This window comes from Oryx dammah, unplaced genomic scaffold, assembly GCF_014754425.2.
Source record: "Oryx dammah isolate SB20612 unplaced genomic scaffold, SCBI_Odam_1.1 HiC_scaffold_5, whole genome shotgun sequence".
Lineage (NCBI taxonomy): Eukaryota > Metazoa > Chordata > Mammalia > Artiodactyla > Bovidae > Oryx > Oryx dammah.
This window is the reverse complement of record NW_024070189.1, coordinates 96,956,899-96,977,659: the sequence shown is the minus strand read 5'-3', so window position 1 is coordinate 96,977,659 and position 20,761 is coordinate 96,956,899. Positions and strand designations below refer to the sequence as shown.

Sequence of the window (20,761 nt, the reverse complement as noted above, 5' to 3'; positions counted from 1 at the left end):
CTGGATAATGCCATTTACCAGAGGAAGTCCTGCTTTTCCCAGGACACAGAGCAAAGCAATGAGTAGATAGGTGGGAGGAAAGGGCAGAAGGAGATGGCAAAAGACATCAAAATGCATGAGACCCCCTAGAAAGTGGATCTGGGTAAAAAATGGAAGAAAACCTAGGACTGAGCCCCAAGGAGGACCAACATTTAGAGATTTAGTAGAAAAGGGGGCGTGAGAAGGGGAAACGGAAATAGTGACAAGAAAGTTAATAGGAAGACATAAAAGGAGGGCATGACCAAGTCAGCTGAGCAGAGACAAATGGCCCTGGGATTTGGCAATCTAGAGGAATTTGGCGACCCTCACTAGAAGAGTTTTAAGAGGGACTTAGTTGTGGCACATGGGATCATCTTTCCGTGCAGTGTACAGGACCTTTAGTTGGCCTTTGAACTCTTAGTTTCAGCATGTGGGATCGAGTTCCTTGACCAGGGGTCAAACCCAGGCCCCCTGCCCTGGGAGCTCAGAGTCTTAGCCACCAGACCACCAGGCAAGCCCCCAGGATGCTATAAATCTTGAATGGCCATACAAGGTTTAGAATCAGAAATGCAGCTGGTTGGGTTCATCCAGAGGTGTACTTTTTCTGGAAGTGATATATAACCATCCTACCTGAGATTGACAAGGAAGGTGATGAAGGTAGGAGAGAGTGCTGGGAAATGGTGGAGTCAGCGGGGTGCAGGACTTCATAGGATGGATGTTGGTTTGCATTTAGAGAGTTGGTTAGCTGGGAGGAGGAGTGGTTAAAGAGAAAGATGATGGGAGGGGCATTTTGGCACTTTGTTGCTTCTGGGTGTGCATGGCTCAAGTGGCTTGGAGTTGACATTGGTTATTGAGGAGGAGGTAAAGATGTCCTCCAGTGATCAGGGATGGAAGGGATCAGCTTGCACAATGGTCTCTCCACATGGAAATTGAAGATCATAGTTATAGGCTCTCCCAGAGTCTTGGGATTTCCCTGGTGGCTCATCAGTGAAAAATCCACCCGCCAGTGCAGGAGACGCAGGTTTGATACCTGGGTCAGGAAGATTCCCGTGGAGAAGTGGCAACCCGTTTCAGTATTCCTGCCTGGGAAATCGCATGGACAGAGATGTCACGAAAGAGTTGGACACTAAGAGCTGGACTTAGCAACTAACCAACAGCCAGATTTGCTCCCAGCTTTTGTTTTCCTCTGGACCCCAGCATCCTGGCTGCTAAGGCTTTGACCTTGGGCTTCCTGCTGAGCCCAGTGGCCCTGGGAGGGACCTTTGTGGCCTTGTTTGGTTTGGGAGAGGGGATTTCTTGGCCTTGCTGCCCTTCTCAGGGCCTTCTCATTGGCTGCACCTGGTTTTGAGGGAGCCTTCTCCACCTCAGCTGGCTTCTTGCATACCTTTCTCACCTCGCCTGGGTTGGGAGGGTCCTTCTTTGACTCTCTTGCGGCTCTTCTTAGGGTCATTGCAGATGTCTCCCTGGTTTGGATTTTCCTTTTATTTGGAGGAACTAATTTGAAGCTGCCACTGGCCCTCTGTGCTTGGAGTTAATTGTTTTCAGGATATTTCCAGGTTTGGATTTCAGCCAAAGGGTAGATGGAATGTATAGAGAAGATGCCAAGGAAACGGAGGATCTCGCTGACCCCTGCACAGGTGTGACAGTACAACGAGATAGGAGAACAATCTCCCCTGGGTAGCCTGAACGTACTGGGGAACGCGGTTGTAAATTGGACCAGGAGGCAGAATTTTCACATTACTCAGGTGTCCCCAGGGAACTTTTCTGTCCTGACAAAAGAGAGAGAGAAAAACAAAGAGGAGCCTTCCTTGGAGCCTCAGATTCCAAGAGGCTCCAAAGTTATTATTATTTAAAAATAACCAACACCTCCTGCTCCAGACGTGCCTTGATATTTTTTTCCTTTTTCTTTTTCATCAAGGGAACTTCATTGTGTTGTGTGTGTGTGTGTTGTCTTCCATGAGTCGTGTTAATTCTTCCACATCTGAACTTTTTGTTACAGAGCAACTTTTACATTTAAATCAGGGATTTAATTTCAGAGTGAATGCACACACTCACCCCACTTTCTAAAAACAGCGTAAAATAGAACTTTGCGAAGCTCCAGGGTTGATTTGGCAGTGTCTGCGACAAGTGTGCACTCCCCCCTCTAACCGAGCAGTTCCACATCTTGGAATCTAGCTGGCAGGAAAAAAAAATCCTGACAAATGCACAGGGTTGTATGGTCAGATTATTCATCACAGCTTTGCTTGTAATAGCGACAAACTGGAATCATTTAGGGGAATATTAAATAAGTGATGATGCATCCGTTCATGGTAATACTGCGCAGCCTTTTATAAGAGGGACATTCAATGTAGAAAATGCATCCAGTGTGGAGAGGGGCACAGCAAATCATGGGACATTATCTGTCACAGAATGCAATTTGATACGCTTGTTTTCACGCGTTTAATGGTATGTGCTGAGCACCTACTATGGGTCAGTATTGCCTACTTGCTGAACATAAGAACAAGTTAGACAAATCCTTAGGGCTCCACCCCACCTCCCTTTAGTTAGGGCTGACATTCCAGTGAGGGAGAACTCTGTAAGTAAGATAAAAAAAAAAAAAAAAAGATGTAATTTGTTTATGTGGAAAATTGCAACAAACTAACAAGTGGAAAACAACCAGGGCAGAGAGGCAGAAAGGTTGACAGGGTTGAGATTCTAGACCTGGAAGCCAGGGAAGGCCTTACTGTGAAGACTGTCTTTTTTTTACCCGAACTCTCGTTGGTTTACAATAATTTTTAAAGTAATTTATTTATTTTAATGGGAGAATAATTACCTCACAATATTGTTTTGGTTTTTGCCATACCTCAACATGAATTGGCCAGAGGTGTTAGCTTCAGGTGTACAGCAAAGTGATTCAGGCATATATATATATATACACACACACATAATCTTTTTCAGATTCTTTTTCATTATAATTAGTATAAGACATAGAATGCAGTTCCCCAAGCTATACAGTAAATTCTTGTTGTCTGTCTGTTTTATATATTGTGGTGTGTATTTGTTAATCCCATACTCCTAATTTGTTCATTCCTCCACCCCCTTTCACCTTTGGTAACCATAAATTTGTTTTCTGTATCTGTGAGTCTGTTTCTCTTTTGTAAATAAGGGCATTTGTATCGTTTTCTGGTCTTTAGATTCCACATATGAACCACCTCATGTACTTGTCTTTCTGTCTGCCTCGCTTCAGTGAGTATGGTAATCTGTAGGGCCATCGGTGGTGCTGCAAATGGCATTATTTCCTTTTTTATGGTCGAGTAATATTCCATATGGAATATTACATCTTGCTTATCCATTCCTCTGTTGATGGACATTTGGGTTGCTTCCATGTCTTGGCTGTTTTAAATAGTGCTGCTATGAATACTGGGGTGCATATATCTTTTCAAATTAGAGTTTTCATGTTTTCCAGATATGTGCCCAGGAGTGGGATCGCTGGATCATATGGCAGCTCTAGTTTTAGTTTTTTAAGGAACCTCCATACTGTTTTCCCATAGTGGCTGCACCAATTCACATTCCCACCAACAGTGTAGGAGGTATTTTAGTACAGCCTGAAGGAGGTGAGAGAGAGCAGCCAGTGTGAAGAATGTGTGTGGAGGAAAGTCTGAAAGAGAAACGCCAAACTGCCAGCACTGATTATCTCTGGGAAGTGGGGTGGTGTAAGGACTTTTCACTTTTCAAGTAACGTATTATAAATTTTAAGGACTAAAAATACAATAAACACATATTCTTATTATAATTAAAACCATTTTTCTAAAAGGGATCTTAAAGGCTGTCTGAGCAAAAAGTTAGCTGCAAAAGTCAGTGAGTAAAAAGCATATGAGGGGAACTCTGAAAATCAAGTAAGTAAAGTCGCTCAGTCGTGTCTGACTCTTTGCGACCCCGTGGACTGTAGCCTACCAGGCTCCTCCCTCCATGGGATTCTCCAGGCAAGAGTACTGGAGTGGGTTGCTATTTCCTTCTCCATGGGATCTTCCCGACCCAGGGATCAAACCCAGGTCTCCTGCATTCCAGGCAGACGCTTTAACCTCTGAGCCAAAAATCAAGGGGTGGGGGAAAAGGAGAAAGATAAAGAACAGAGGTTTTTTAAAAATTAAAATTCACATATCATAACTAAAGTGTACAATTCAGCAAATCAGCTGTATTTCACAACCTAAATGTCCATCAACAGATGAATGGATAAAGAAAATTTGGTGCATTTATACAATGGAATATTACTCAGCCATAAATAGGAGGGAAATGGGGTCATTTGTAGAGATGTGGAAGGACCTAGAGAGTATCATACAGTGAAGTAAATCAGAAGACTGAATATTGTATATTAGGGCACATATGTGGAGTCTAGAAAAATGGTATTGATGATCTTATTTGCAAAGCAGAAATAGAGACACAGGTGTAGAGAACAAATATATGGATACCAAGGGGGAAAGAGGGGAGGGAACTGAGAAGGGGAGGAATTGAGAGATTGGGATTGACACATATACACTATTGATACTATGTATAACATAGATAACTAATGAGGACATGACTGTATACAGCACAGGGAACTCGACTTAATGCACTGTGGTGGCCTGAATGGGAAGGAAGTCCAATAAGGAGTGATATATGTACATGGCAGATTCACTCTGCTGTAGAGACTAACAACATTGTAAAGCAACTATACTCCAATAAAGATTAATTAAAAAACAAAGGGAGGGAGGTGGGAGGGGGGTTCAGGATTAGGAACACGTGTACACTCGTGGCGGATTCATGCTGATGTCTGGCAAAACCAATACAATATTGTAAAGTAATTAGCCTCCAATTAAATAAATTTAAATTAAAAAAAAAACATAAGTAAAATGACAGTTCAGTGGCATTTAGTACTTCTCCAACACCACTTTGATCTAGTTCTCAAATATCTTCATCAGCCCAAAGGAAACACTGTAGCCATTATGCACGCCCCCTCTTCCTCCCCCCTATTCTAGATAACCAGAAGATTGAAACAACCCCAGAGTGGGTAAATGGATAAACAAATTGTCATATATACATACAATGGAATATTTTTCAGCCATAAGAAGAAGCAAATTATGGATACATGCCAGAGTGTGGATAAACCCAAGAACATTATGCTATGTGAAAGAAGCCAGACACAAAAGGTTGTGTATTATAGGATCCCATTTGTATGAAACATCTGATGGATGTTTTTGCAACATTTATTTTAAGCCTGATATTCAGGGAGTGGACTCACTGTGTTTTGTTCCTGAAAATACTTCAGATTTGAGACACAACCTGATCAGCCATGATGAGAGTAGGGGTTTATACTCTTCAGTGAAGGGAGGGGAATGAGACTACATGACTAAAAAAGAAATTGGAAAAGTTAATAATACTAGTAGCGGTGTTTGAAATAAAAAAAATAAACATTGATTGCATGATTACAATGAGATGAACCCCGTATTATGCTTTCATAAGCATAGAAAGTTTTCTAATCATCACAAGAACCAGAGTATTCAAGAACAAAATACTCAGATTTACTGAATACATACTGGGTTGGCCAAAAATTCATTCAGGTTTTCCGTAACGTCTTACAGAAAAACCTGAGTGAACTTTTTGGCCAACCCAATACTATATACCAGGCCCTGTTCTGCATGTATTGTGTGTATCTACTCATTACATTCTCAATCAGCCCTAGGAGGTAGGTGCTACATTTCACATTATATGTGTGTATATATATGTGTGTGTGGAAACCGAGGCTTGGAGAAGGAAACTCCTTTGCCCCAGGCCAAAACCATGTCTGACCCTGAAATCCTTTCAACTGCCCTGCTCTATAATTTCTCATGCAGATATATCCAGTTTTCTGAGCAGAAGCATAATTTAACTGCCCTGGGTAGACTTCTCTTTTCAGAACCAAAGAATTGGAAATCATTGTGTACATTAAAAAATAAATAGCACATAAATCTATTTAAATTTTTATTCATTTATTATTTGGCTGTTCTGGGTCTTCGTTGCTGCACACAGACTTTCTCTAGTTGCAACAAGTGGGGGCTACTGTCTAGCTGCTGTGTGCAGGCTTCTCATTGCAATGGCTTCCCTTATTGCAGAGCAATAACTCTAGGTGCACAGGCTCTGTGCTTGCCAGACACAGGCTCTAGAGTGCAGGCTCAGTAGTTGTGGCATCCTAGCTTAGTTGCCCTTCAGCATGCGAGGTCTTCCTGGACCGGGGATCGAACCTGTGTCCCCTGCGTTGACAGAAGGATTCTTAACCACTGGACCGCCAGGGAAGCCCCAAAACTTTTAGTGTTGGGATTTAAATTTTCTCTTAGATTTTCCTACTGACATAAAGAATCTTTTGTGTGTGTGTGCCTGTACTGTGTATGTTAAAAGTAGGTCTTTGTAGTTGTCTCCAAGACTTTACTTGCCATGTAATTAAAAGCCTGCCTCATGCCACTGGCCATGGTGCTGAAAACATTCTGGGCATCGCCAGAACTGCCCTTGTTAGTGCTTCACGTCCATCGGTCTCAAGCTGATCTGCTGGTGGAGAGAATTCGAGATGTCTGGGATTTCGAGAAAGACCCTTTGGATTGTTGGAAGTTGATATTGATTGATACGACCCATTGTGGCTGGTCTTATGAAGAAGTGGACTAGTATGCAACGGTTGATAATTACTATATTAGATTGTGGCAGTGGTTGGAACTCAGGTGAAGACTGATCGAGTTGGCCTCTTCATGGCTAAAATCCCAGGTGTGCCCCAACTCCAGTTTTTAAGTAAAGGCCAAAACATCCACCTTCTAGCAAGTAGGCGTAAGCTGTTGAGTGGTCTGTGGGGACCACCACAGCATGACTTTGAAGTGAACCCTAGCATATATATGACCTTGAGCAATTTGTTTAGCCTCTCTGAGCCATAATTTTCTTATCTGGAAAGTGGAGCTTGCACTAGAACCTACCTTGTAGAATTTTTGCAAGGAATTAACTGAAACAATGAGTATATAGTGGTTAACTTGGTGTCTGCCCAACAAAGTGCTCAATAAATTGCAGCTGTAATTATGATTGTTATATCTGTTAATGGCCTCATAATAGTTGATCATATTTCTGAATTAAACCGTGGCATCTGTTTAGTGGAGCAAGAAATATGTCCTATACCCAAGGCCTTGGTACCCCCTACTCTTTTCCTGGTAATGGTGAAAAGCATGGAACTAACATGAAAATAAGACTTGCTTGGCTTCTCCCCACAATCTCAACTGCCTGATTGACTCACTGAAGTATCTGTTTCCTCAGAACACACCCATCAGGCAGCCCTTGTAGTAGAGACAAGACTTTGATGGGTCAACAAACCTGATTTGATTTTTCACACTAACTGTGGAAGGCTGGAAATGAGATGGGAATGGGGCAAGGTACCACAAAGAGAAGGATGGATCATTTGGACATTCTGCAAGGTCTTGCTAAGGGGCTGGGATCATCAGCTATGCCCACTTTACAAATTGATTTTCCTTGGTGCTCTGGCTCCCAAGAACAGCTCCTATTCACAGACACGGCTCTTGTTCCCTGTAAAGAAATCACTAGGTCATTTCCTGTGTACACACAGCCCCTCTCTGGGGCCACTGGGGGTCCTGATCTATCTAATTGTGGGGGAAGTTTTGTGTATCTGTATTCGCCTGCAGGGCTGTTTGCTAGTCTGACTTCCATGAGCCATTTCAGGAGCCAGCTTTTCCTCCCACCAGGGGTGCGTCTCTCCTCCTCATCTCCCTCCCTCTTCTCTTGGCCTCTTCGGCTGGCTGATTAGTCTGGATCCCGCTGACACAGGTGTTTTCTCCCTGAACCAATCTGGGAGCAGGAAAGCTCAGCTCAGCTCACAAAGGCATTGCTCACCACAGCTGTGAGTTAGAACCCAGGCTTTCTAAATAGGGAGGATCAGGCACAACTCAGGGTTGGGCTGAAAAAGCCTCATCGCCCCCTGCCTGGACAATCTTTGACCTCTACCTGGGGAAAGAATCTCCTGTGCCAAGAACTCAGTACCCCATCTTGGTGTCTGTGCACCAGCCACATCACTGCAGATTTCGGGTTGATCTGTGTCCTTAACGTGCCTACAGAGACTTGGCACATGATGAAGTGAGGGGAGAGATGTGGACAGCAGGACCCACCCACCCTTCCTTTCTTCCATAGGTGTTTACTGAGCACCTACTCTGGAACAGATGCCCTCTTAGGTGCTGAGAACAAAGCATCAAACAAAACAAAGTTTTTTGCTTGTACAGGGCTTATAGTCTATTAGGCAAAAGAAACAGAGAAACCAGGTAAAGGAGAAAAATATAGCAGGTGTTTGGGGGCAAGGGCCAAGGAAAAAATTAAGTAAGGAAATGGGGTAAAAGGCCTCACTGAGGATGAGAAGAGAAAAGACCTAGAAGAGAGGGAGGGAATCTTGCGGAATCTCTCTGGGGAAAGAGCATTCTAGGAGAGAGAATAGAAGGTGCAAAGGCCCTGGCGGTAAAAGGTGCCTTGTGTGTTTGAGAAAGATGGAGAGGCCAGTATGGCTGTAGGTAAGTGAACCAGGGGGAGGATGGAAGAGATGGGGGCAGGTCGTGCAGGACTGCTGGGGGCACTTTGACTTTTCTTCTGAGTGAGGTGGTAGCCATGGGAGGGCTGTGACTATTTCCGTGTGCAGTAAACCAGAATTTTCTGTGCTGCTTCCTCATCTCATTCCAACATCACTCTTGTTCCATGAAGGTCTTGGGTTTCGCCTTGAGTGGAGGCAGAAGACTGGTCCAGGCCTTGTGAATTCTCCTCCTCTGGGGTCAGAACATGGAGGAGAAGGCTTGGAGCAGAAAGGCGAGCCCCACTTCTTTCTGGATGACTCAAAGCCACAGTAACCTGGGCTCCTCCTCCCCCCTGAAATAGATCTAAGGCAGCACTTTCCAAACTTCAGTGTGCACACAGAGCCCCTGGAGATCTTGCTGAAATGTGTGTTCTGACTCAGCAGGTCAGCGTGGGGCCTGACGCTCTGCTTTTTTACTGGGTGTTGGCCTCTGCTGTTTGGTTCGTTGACCACATGTTAGGTAGCAAGGGTGTGGACTACATCTTAAGTGAAAAGGGTGTAAGGTCAGTGTTGCAGGTTCCCATTTGGGGTGTGTCTTTGGACACTGGCAGGGTGCATGGAGAGAGAGAGGGAGGTGATATTTGATCGCAGTGTATCTATGCATGCGTGCCTGCTAAGTGGCTTCAGTCATGTCTGACTCTTTGCTACCCCATGGACTGTAGCCCACCAGGCTTCTCTGTTCATGGCACTCTCCAGGCAAGAATACTGGAATGAGTTGCCATGCCCTCCTCCAGGGGATCTTCTCAACCTAGGGATTGAACCCATGTCTCCTGCATTGCAGACAGATTCTTTACCGCTAAGCCACCAGGGAAGCCAGTGTATCCATATCTGACCAAAAAAATAATAAGAAGAAATAAGATGGGCATGGGCAGCCTCTTTCTGTTGGTTTGCATGCTGACTAAGACTTCATTGTCATACTGGAGAGCTCTGGGTCTGAAACCCAGGTGACCACGGGCAATCGAAAGCCTGATAGTGCAGCCCATGAAAGTACAGCTTGCTGCTGGTCTTGTGGGACTCTTCCTGGAACCTCAGCTCAAATCAGATACAAAGGAAGTCACATCCCAACCATTTGGGGGCAGGAGGCCAGGGAGCCCCAAGAGTGAGGCAGCAGCTTGGTGCAGAAGCAAACAGGGAGCTAGTTGGCAGAGAAGAAAAGCGAAATCATCAGATTCAAATCATGGCTTCAGAAGCCTCGGCGAGAGGAGGCGAGAGGAGGCCAGGGAAGGGCTTGGCATTGCTTCTTTGTGTACAAATATTGTCTCTTATTTTCTGGGCTGCAGGGTGAGGCAGAATGGAGTATTTGTGCAACACAGCCCAGCTTTGTTCTCTGTGCTCCTAATGACTGTCAGCTCGGAGGCAGGAAGCCAATCAGAGATGATCGTTAGCAGGAATGGCTTTTGTTGACTCCCCAAATTGCCCTGAGTCTTGGATTTGCTTTTCAAAGTGTGCGTGGAGCATGGCTCAACTGCTTTCAGCTGGAGGCAAAGGCTGAAGCTGGTGACAAAGAAGACCTGCTTTTCCTTTGTTAGACTCTTACTCCCAGGTTGCCTATTTCAGACTTCATTTTCACACCTGGAAAGTGGGTATATATTCCAACTCCAGCCTGTAAGATCCCTTGGTTTTTATGACGCTTCCATGATGCTAAATGTAACTCTAGGGCCAAACAGGATACCGAGGCTAGTTAAGTTTCCAAGAGAGAAAGCTGGGAGGAGGGCAGTAGTTCATCAACATGGCCAAGTTCAAGATATGCTATTTGATCCTTCTGTACAGCAGTGGATTTCAGTGTTCCCAGGGGACACTGGACAATATCTGGAGATGAATTTTGATTGTCATAAGTTTTGATTCTTGCAACTGGAGAGGAGGATGTTATTGGCATCTAGTGGGTAGAGGCCAGGGATGCTGGTCAACACCCTACAATATGCAGGACAGCTCCCCTGAAACCCCACCCACAGAGAATTGTTATTGTTGTTGTTCAGTTGCTAAGTCATGCCTGACTCCTTGTGACCCCATAGACTGCCTCATGCCAGGCTTCCCTGTCCGTCACTATCTCCCGGGGTTTGCTCTAACTCATGTCCATTGAGTTGGTGATACCATCCAACCATCTCTCCTCTGCCATCCCCTTCTCCTTTTGCCTTCCATCTTTCCCAGCATCAAGGTCTTTTCCAGTGAGTTGGCTCTTTGCGTCAGATGGCCAAAGTATTGGAGTTCAGCGTCAGTCTTTGCAGTCAATATTCAGGATTGATTTCCTTTAGGATTGACTGATTTGATCTCCTTGCTGTCCAAGGGACCCTCAAGAGTCTTCTCTAGCTCCGCAATCAGCCCCTCCTCATGTCAGTAGTGCGGAAGTAGGGAGACTCCGCTCCAGAGTAACCAATACCCTCAGGCTTTCTCCCTCTAGTATCCTTTTCTCCACACCTAAGCCTCCTTCTCAGAAATTGCCAGTTTTGTTGTGTTAGTGTGTTAGTCGCTCAGTCGTGCCTGACTCTTTGCAACCCCATGGACTGTAGCCCACCAAGCTCCCCTGTCCATGAGATTTTCCAGGCGAGGATACTGGAGTGGGTCAGCATTTCTTTCTCCAGGGGATCTTCCCAACCCAGGGATTGAACCCGGGTCTCCTGCACTGCAGGCAGATTCTTTACTGACTTTTTTACTTAAAGTAATTATTGATATGTATGTTCTTATTGCCATTTTGTTAATTGTTTTGAATTTGTTTTCCTAGGTCTTTTCTCTCCTCTTCCTCTTTTGTTCTCTTCCAATATAAAATTTTAAAAATTAAATTAAAAAGAAAAGAAATTGCCAATTTTGTTTATTAAGGCTGTTGGCCTGAGGATGCTTCTGCGGATCTGGCCGGGGAAGCAGAGATATTGTGGATCACCTGCTGATCAGCAGAGCAGGTCCTGATATGATGTGAAAAGGACAGACCCTCCCCAAGGGCAGACCCTCCAGTGGGACTGTCTGGTGGCTGGAGCGGTGTTCCAGGTTTCAGGGAGGTGCTTGTGCCCAGAGAGAGAGGGAATATGCATCTAGAAATGGCCATGTGACCTACACCTTTCCTCCTTTGGATTTTGAAAGGGCTGATTCTTGGAGGCTTGACTACCATGTTGTTTTTTATTGAGGTGAAATTCACATAACAGTACTAGCCATTTTTAATTCCTTGGTATTCAGTACATTCGGAACAGTGTTCAGCTATCACCTTATCTAGTTCCAAAACATTAAGGAACCACTCACCATCGCCCCCTCCCCCAGCCCCCTCAGTCCTTGGCAACCACCAGTCTGCTTTCTGACTGTGGACTTGCTTGTTTTGGACATTTCATATCAATGGAATTCATACGATACATAGTCTTTTGTATCTGGTTTCTTTGACTTAGCCCCTCCACACTGTAGTGTGAGTTAGTGCTTCATTTTTATGGCAGAATAATATTCCATTCTATGGATATATCATATATTGTTTATTCATTCCCTGATGGACGTTTGGGTTGTTTCCACCTTTTGGCTAATTGTGAATATTGCTTCTGTGACCATGTATCTGAGTACTGGTTGTCCAGTTCTTTTGGTGTATACCTAGGAGTGGAATTGCTAGATTTTATGGTAATTCTATGTCTTAACTTTTTGAGGAGTCATCAAACTATTTTCCTCAGTGGCTGCACTGTTTTACATTCTCACTAGCAACATACAGTGGTTCCAGTTTCTCACATTCTCACCAACACTTTATTTTTTAAATAAATCAACCCAGTTCTTTTTTTAAGATTTGTTTATTTATAGCTGTGCTGGCCTTTATTGCTGCGTGTGGGCTTTCTCCAGTTACAGAGAGTGGGGGCTCCTCTCTTGTTGCCGAGCACGGGCTCTGGGGACGTGAGCTTCACTAGTTGCAGCTCACTGGCTCAGCAGCTGTGGCGTCCAGGCTGACTTGTCCTGCAGTGTGTGGGATCTTCCTGGACCAGGGATCAAACCGGTGTCCCCTGCATTGGCAGGCTGATTCTTTACCACTCAGCCGCCAGGGAAGCCCACCAACACTCACTGTTTTCTGTTTTTTTCATTCTTATCATGCTACTGGATGTGAAGTGGTATCTCATTGTGGTTTGATTTGCATTTTCCTAATCTTCTTTGGAGAAATGTCTTTTCAAACTCCACCCGTTATTTAATTGGGTTGTCTTCTTCTTGTCAAGTTATAAGTGTTCTTTATCTATTCTGATACTAGACCCTTATCAGATAAATGATTTGCAAATATTTTCTTGCATTCTGTTGGGTTTTTTTCATTTTCTTGCCAATGTCCTTTGAAGCACAAATGTTCTAAATTTTGGCAAAGTCCGATTTGTCTATTTTTACTTTTGTTGATCATGCTTTTGATTTCAAACCTGATCACTGTATTTTATTTTTAATTTAATTTTTATTTTAAATTGGAATGTAGTTGATTTACAATGTTGTGTTAGTTTCAGGTGTAAGCAAAGTGAATCAGTTATGTACACACACACACATATATATATTCATTCCTTTTCAGATTCTTTCCCTGTACAGGTTATTACAGAATGTTGAATAGAGTTCTCTGTGCTATAGAGTAGGTCCTTGTTGATTATCTATTTTATATATAATAGTTAATATGTTAATGTTATATATATATTATATATAATAGTTACATGTTATATAACTATTAAACATATAACTATACAATAGTTATATGTTAATCCCAAACTCCTAATTTGTCCCTCCCCAACCCCACTTTCCCCTTTGGTAACTGTAAGTTTGTTTTCCGAGTCTGTGAGGCTGTTTCTATCTTGTGCATAAGTTCACTTGTATCATATTTTAGAATCCACATATAAGTGATATCATATGGCATTTATTTGTATTTATCTGACTTACTTTATATGATAATCCCTAATTGCATCCATGTTGCTACAAACAGCATTATTTCATTCTTTTTTATGGCTCAGGAATAGCCCATTGCATGTATGTACCACATCTTCTTCATCCATCCTTCTGTGGATGGACATCTAAGATGGGCATTTTGATATCAGATCTGATCACTGTATTTTAAACTGCAACCACCAACCTCCTTTCCTGCGTTTTCTCTCTGCAGCATTCACCATACAGTAGTGTATGCCTCTCCTCCACAAGGGCAGAAATTTCTGTCAGTTTTACTCTCAGCTGTGACCCTGTGCCCAGGACCTGGCACACGATAGGTGCTAAACTGATATTTGTCCAGTGAAGGTTGGAGGTGAGATGGAGGAAGAGCGTCTGCATTTTCCTTACGGAATCCTCTGCTGGGTTTCCATGGCAGTGAAACTCCTCTGTATGAAGCTCTGTTGGTAGAACCATGTCAGACTCACAGAATGTACGACACCAAGCGTGAACCGTAAAGTAAGCTAAGGACTTCGGATGATAGTGACGTGTGTAGTCCATCACGGCTGACAAATGAACCACTCTGGTGGGGGATGTTCATAGCAGGGCAGGCTGTGCCTGTGTGGGGGCAGGGGCCATGTGGGAAATCCCTGTATCTTCCACTCAATTGTGCTTTGAATCTAAACAAAGCTGGAAGGATTTTCCTTAACTCTGTGATACTCCCTTTGAATATATGATTTTAGCCACCATCATAGCCAACTGCATCGTCCTCGCCCTGGAGCAGCACCTACCTGACGATGACAAGACTCCGATGTCTGAACGACTGGTGAGTGACGTCTCTCCACCGGGGTCTCTGCTTTGGTGGCACACTGATGTGGTTGTGGGATCCGAGAGCAGACTGGGCTCTTAGCCTTGTCTCCAAGAACCAGATCCTGGGCCCCCTGCCTGTTGTTGTTCAGTTGCTAAGTCCTGTCCGACCCTTTTGCGACCGCATGAACTGGAACCCACTAGGCTCCTCTGTCCGTGGGATTTCCCAGGCCAGAATATTGGAGTGGGTTACCATTTCCTTCTCCAGGGGGTCTTCCCAACCCAGGGATCAAACCTGTGTCTTCTGCATTGCAGGAGGATTTTTTACCACTCAGCCACCGTGGAAGCCCTGGGGAACCTAAATTTCATGAATACCAATAATCTGGGGAGAGAGAAGTCCTCGCTGCCCATCCTCCACTCTCACCCCCCAGCAGACAGACCTCTTGTTAATCTGGAGAGGGATGGAGGGGTCACGTTGTCCATGAGAAGTCACATTCAGAACAAAATTTGGGGGAATTCCCTGGCAATTGGGTGGTTAGGACTTGGTGCTTTCACTATTAGGGCCCAGGTTCAATCCCTGGATGGGGAACTAAGATCCTGCAAGTCTGGTGGCACAGCCAAAAGAATTTAAATAAATAAATAAAATTTTAAAAAATAAAAACAAACTAAAATTCTTGTGAAAAATATTGACCATACATAAATACATGGAGAACAGTACCATGAACCCCTCATGAACTCATCATCCAGAGACAACAAATATCAAGATTTTGACTCATTTCATGTTTCCTTTCATTTTTTATTTCCTTGGTTTGTTTTTCTTGGCCAAAGTATGTTAAGGCAAATCCCAAGCAATACATCAATTCACTGCCATATACTTAAGTCTGCGTTCCTCAAAATTTGGGCACTTTCTGGGACTTACCTGGCTGTCCAGTGGTTAGGACTTGGTGCTTTCAATGCCATGGCCTGGGTTCAAACCCTGATTGAAGAACTAAGATCCCACAAGGCACATAGAGTGGCCAAAAAAGGTGCTTTCTTACGTCACCCCAGTGACATGTTGACATCCAACACGCCAGTGGTTCCTGGGAATCATCAAAACCCAGCCAGTAATCAAATATCCACAATTCCTTCAGAAATGGCATCTTACAGGTTGTTTTGTTTGAACCAAGATCTGTACATGGTCTAGATTTGATGTTAAGGCTTTTAATCTAAGGCAGTTATCTTCCCTCCTGCCACTGACTCTACAGAAACCAGTCCAGTTGCCCTAAGGAAGGTCCCACATTCTGACTTTTGCATGGTTGCTTGCTTAGGGTATCATTTAGCTGGTTTCTCTTTTCCCCAGCTTTACTATACATGAATATCAGCTCTGGAGTCAAAATCCAGTCAAAATCCAGTTTCATCTGGTGGAACTCTGCAGAGCTGTAAAGTAGCACTAAGGTCTCTCTCGATGCCCCAAGCATCCCCCAGTCCCCTGGTTTGCCTCCTGGCATTCTGACAACCCCAAGAAGGAGAACATGCTCCTTCCCATCACCATTTCAAAGCCAGTTTTCAAAACGCAAGTGTAGGGAAAGAGAGATGTTAGAAGTCACTCCTTCCTAATCCACATAATATTGATGATCTCAAGGCTTTCACATGTTAATAGCTATGTACTGGGCTTCCAAGGTGGTGCTGCAGAAGAACCTGCCTGCCGATGCAGGAGACGTGGGTTTGATCCCTGGGTCGGGAAGATCCCCTGGAGGAGGAAATGGCAACCCACACCAGTATTCTTGCCTGGGAAATCTCATGGACAGAGGAGCCTGGCAGGCTGCAGTCCATGGGGTCATAAAGGGTCAGACACAACCCAGCACACACGTGTGCAGTTATGTATTACAGTGTGTTTCCTAAAAATATAACTAGTCCAGAAAAACAATGACTTAAAGCTCTTCTGTTTGTTTTTGCTTAAGATCAGGCTAGGTAAAAAGAGTTTGTTGAAAGAATAGTAAGTAAATAGTAGTAGCGGTGGTGAGCTGGTATGGGAAAGGTCGTGGAAGGAGAATGAAAATGACTGAAGCTTGAGAAGCATTGTCATTAACAGATGAGGGAGACAGCAATGGAGGGGCTCTGATGGAACAAAGTTTATAGCTTAATTCCAAGTATTAATACTATAGAGTGTCAGCTGGAAGCCAGACCTGGCCAGAGGTCTGGCAGGGAGCTGGGAGCTGGAACATTAGCCATTTACCAGCCAGAGCAGAAGTATTCATTCCAATATTTTTTCAACCTGAGCTGCTGTACTGGTGCATACCAGCTTAGAATCATCACAAGTGTCAGATTTGGGGGCTTGGAGGAGAGGTCAGTGCACAGGGACCAACCCCAGGGTCCTCGATGATGCATGAGATAAGTAAACATTCTAAACCGACCCTTTCTTGTGGAACTTTCTACAGTGGTGGAAATATCCAACATCTGCACTGTCCAATATATTAGCCACCTGAAATGGGACTAGCGTGACAGCAGAACTGAGTCTTTCGTTTTATTTCGCTTCAATTTATTTTTTATCATATATTTATTATTCTTGGCTGTGCTGGGTCTTCGTTGCTCTGCGTGGGCTTTCTCTAGTGGCAGTGAGTGGGGGCTACTCTTCACTGCGGTGCACAGGCTTTTCATTACAGAGGCTTCTCTTGTTGTAGAGCAAGGCTCTAGGTGCATAGGCATCGTAGTTGCGGCACTCAGGCTTAGTTGCCCCACGGTATAGGGAATCTTCCCCAATCAAGGATCGAACCCGTGTCCCCTGCATTGGCAGGCAGATTCCCAACCACTGGACCACCAGGAAATCCCTTCATTTCAATTTAAATAGTCACACATGGCTGCCTAAGTAGTGTGTAAAGTTGGCCAAATGGAAAGGAGTCGTCTTCTCCATGCTTCTGTTTTTCCCGCAGTAGCCTTTGGACAAGGTTACTCCAGGCAGGATGCAGTGAGGCACGGGGAGGGCTGGAAAGTCTGAAGAGGTGAGGGGAAGTGGGTAGAGATTCTAAGTGGGTGGTTCCCTGTTCATGCCGCCCTCTGCCCAGCCAAAGACACTAATCTTACCTTTTCCCCCTTCCAGGATGACACAGAACCATACTTCATTGGAATTTTTTGTTTCGAGGCTGGAATTAAAATCATTGCCCTTGGATTTGCCTTCCATAAAGGCTCTTACTTGAGGAATGGCTGGAATGTGATGGACTTTGTGGTGGTGCTAACAGGGTAAGTGGCCTGTACTATGTTTCTTAGAATTATCTTGAAGGATGAGAACTCTGGAAACATAAGGATTGGTGTCATCCAGGCTGGGCTCAGAAATGCTGAGCCCCCATGTTCTTCAGCGTGCTTCTGCCCTCTTACCCAACCCCCCTCACCTCCTCATCTCGGCTGGAGATCACAGCAGATGCTTTCTGTTACAATTATAGTAATAGCTTATTAGAATTGACTGCTTCCAAAGTGCTTTACGTGCATTCTCTCATTTAATCCTCACAACAATCCAATGAATTAGGAAACATTAATATTCCCATGTGAGCGCTGAAGAATCTGAAGCATAGAAGGAACTTGCTTGCGATTGCCCAGCTAGTAAGTGATGGAGCTGGGATTTGAACCTGAGATGATATCATTCCAGAACTCAAGTTTGTAACTTTTGCGCACACGTGGTCCTTTTGCTTTGCTTGGGAGAATACCTTGCCTTTATTTTAAATTGGTAAATGCTTTTTGAGGACTTCAGGGTACGAGAGATTGTGGTGGGATTATGGAGAAAGCCAGCCATTCAATCAATGCCTCTGAGGAGGATTCAGATCTGATACAATGAACCAGAGGTAAAAGGTAAAAGGTGAAGGTGTATACTGCACCTTGTATAAGGTAACTCTAGCTGCTATAATGGCAACAACAAAATCCAAAACTAGGTAATGACTTAAACACAACAGAAGTTTTATTTCTTGCTTGTTGAAAGATCAAAACAGTTGTTTCTTGTTGGCAGGCTTCTTTCCTCTGCACAGTGATTGAGGGACCCAGGCCCTCAGTATACATTGTGGTTCCCTATTGTTGACTCACAGATTGGGTCTACGTGTCTACAGGAAATCATAAGAGAGACATGAATGTAGATGGTGATGCTTGGGGCAGGGAGGCGGTTGTAGAGTCCTGGCTAGAATCTGGCTCATAACCTCTTTCACTCATAGAGACTTCTGTTCGAATTCAGGCACGTGCCCATATGTGGCCCAGGGAAGCTGGGAAACAGCACACCGTGCTTAGAAGGAAATGGAAATGGATTTGGTGGATAGTCAGCCAGTCTCCATTACTGACCCCAAAGCCCTTTATCCAGTCCCAGTATAGGCTTTACCATTTTGTGATGATTTCGGACTCCCTTGCTTACTCACTCCTCCCCTCCGAGCTAAGTCTTTTTCTTCTCTCCCAAGAGCCCTATTCACTGGGAGACATTCCTCATAGTTCTTCTATATGAGAGCCCAGTTTTCCTCTATGGGATTATAATCCTCTATGGGATCATTTTTTGGGGGGGCTCCAAAATCACTGCAGATGGTGATTGCAGCCATGAAATTAAAGGACGCTTACCCCTTGGAAAGAAAGTTATGACCAACCTAGATAGCATATTAAAAAGCAGAGACATTACTTTGTCAACAAAGCTTCATCTAGTCAAGGCTATGGTTTTTCCAGTGGTCATGTATGGATGTGAGAGTTGGACTATAAAGAAAGCTGAGCACCGAAGAATTGATGCATTTTGAACTGTGATGTTGAAGGAGGCTCTTGAGAGTCCCTTGGACTGCAAGGAGATCCAACCAGTCCATCCTAAAGGAGATCAGTCCTGGGTGTTCATTGGAAGGACTGATGTTGAAGCTGAAACTGCAATACTTTGGCCACCTGATGTGAAGAGCTGACTCATTGGAAAAGACCCTGATGCTGGGAAAGATTGAGGGCAGGAGGAGAAGGGGACAACAGAGGATGAGATGGTTGGATGGCATCACCGACACAATGGACATGAGTTTGAGTGAACTCCGGGAGGTGGTGACGGACAGGGAGACCTGGCGTGCTGCGGTTCATGGGGTCGCAAAGAGTTGGACACGACTGAGCGACTGAACTGAACTGAACTGATGGGATCATTTCTGTGTGGGAATCACAGTTCTCTCTGTTGTTTAGTCGCTAAGTCGTGTCTTTGTGACCCCATGGACTGAGCTCTTTGTGACCCCATGGACTGTAGCCCGCCAGGCTCCTCTGTCCATGGGACTTCCCAGGCAAGAGTACTGGAGTGGGTTGCCACTTCCTTCTCAGTTTTCTTCCCTGGGATTCTATTTCTCCTCTGGGCCGTGTTGCTGCTCCAGGTCCTTTCTCTCTTGGCAGATGTCATGGGTCTTAGTGTCCATGCTGTGTTGGCTGGCCTCTCATAATTCAGGTTTTAAATGTATCTGTTGTTTAAAGCAACGTTGCTTCTCACAGAAGGAGCTGTGTCAGTTGGGCTATTTTGGTAGAGGCTTTCAGGTTTGAGTGGTCTGTTATGAGGGCTAGCCCTAGTGTTTTCTGATGGGGGCTCTGTTTGCTGAGCCCACTGTCCTTTGCCTCATGACCTTGAAAGGTTCCTTGGACATATCGTGGCATCGAGCACTTTTCTCTTTGCTTACTAGGAAACTTGTGTGTGCAACAGCTCAATGGTTGACTTTGTTGTTGTTGTTTAAAAATGTATTATAAAAAAAGATGTGATAGAAATAATCATTTCTAAAAAGGTATAGTAGAATAATTCTAAAAGAAGTGGAGAATCATATAACAAATGCCCATGTAACAAATTCTAAAAGAAGTGGAGAATCATATAGCAAATCATATAACAAATATTCATTGAATGCAAATATTGAATGAACAGTATTCATCCAATGAATATTTATTGAGCAACTACTATATGCTCTGGAACCAGCAGTGGTCAAAACAGACAAAAATTCCTCCTCTTGTAGTGCTAACATTCTAGTGGTGAAGAAAGACAAGATGCCTGAATGAATACAATATGTAGTGTGTTAGATGTTGATGAGATATTTTTAGAGAAAAAATAAAGCAGAGAAGGGATGGGATGTATTATGGGCAGGAGGGCTAGAAGTCAGGGAAGACTAGCATTGGGGAGGTGGTATTTGAATGAAAACCTGGAGGAAGTGAGTGAATAAGCAATGAGCCTAAGGAGGAGAGTGCCAGGCAGAGAGAGCAGCAAGTGCCAAGGGCCAGAGGTTGAGCTGCATCTGGTGGGTTTGATGAACAGTGACGAGGTCAGCATGCCTGGAGCAGAGTGAGTGAGGGGAAAGTGGAGGAGGTAAGCACAGGTAAGCACTGCCATCGAAATGAAACCTTTACATGATTAAGAATTTGATATTCCATTCAAAGACTACTTGTTCAAGTAGATTAACCTTTACACAGATTCAACAATACATCATTTGATTTTCTTTTATCTTTTCCTTTTTTTTTTTTCAATCAGAAACTTTAGGAATATCTAGTAAAAAGGTCTTATCCATGTTTCACCGAAGG

At 44.2% G+C, this 20,761-nt stretch overlaps 1 protein-coding gene across 9 annotated transcripts in view; it reads left to right on the top strand.

Moving 5' to 3' along the window:
• Positions 1–20,761, top strand: part of CACNA1A (calcium voltage-gated channel subunit alpha1 A) — a 250,621-nt gene that overhangs the window by 33,188 nt on the left and 196,672 nt on the right. For 3 of the 9 annotated variants that reach the window (XM_040240887.1, XM_040240886.1, XM_040240885.1), the window contains exons 2-3: positions 14,168–14,273; positions 17,331–17,470. In XM_040240887.1, the coding sequence (XP_040096821.1) occupies positions 14,168–14,273; positions 17,331–17,470 (246 nt within the window). Of the gene's footprint in view, positions 1–14,042; positions 14,274–17,330; positions 17,471–20,761 lie in introns of those variants that run through there. The other 6 variants (XM_040240878.1, XM_040240879.1, XM_040240881.1 and 3 more) reach the window with 4 other exon arrangements.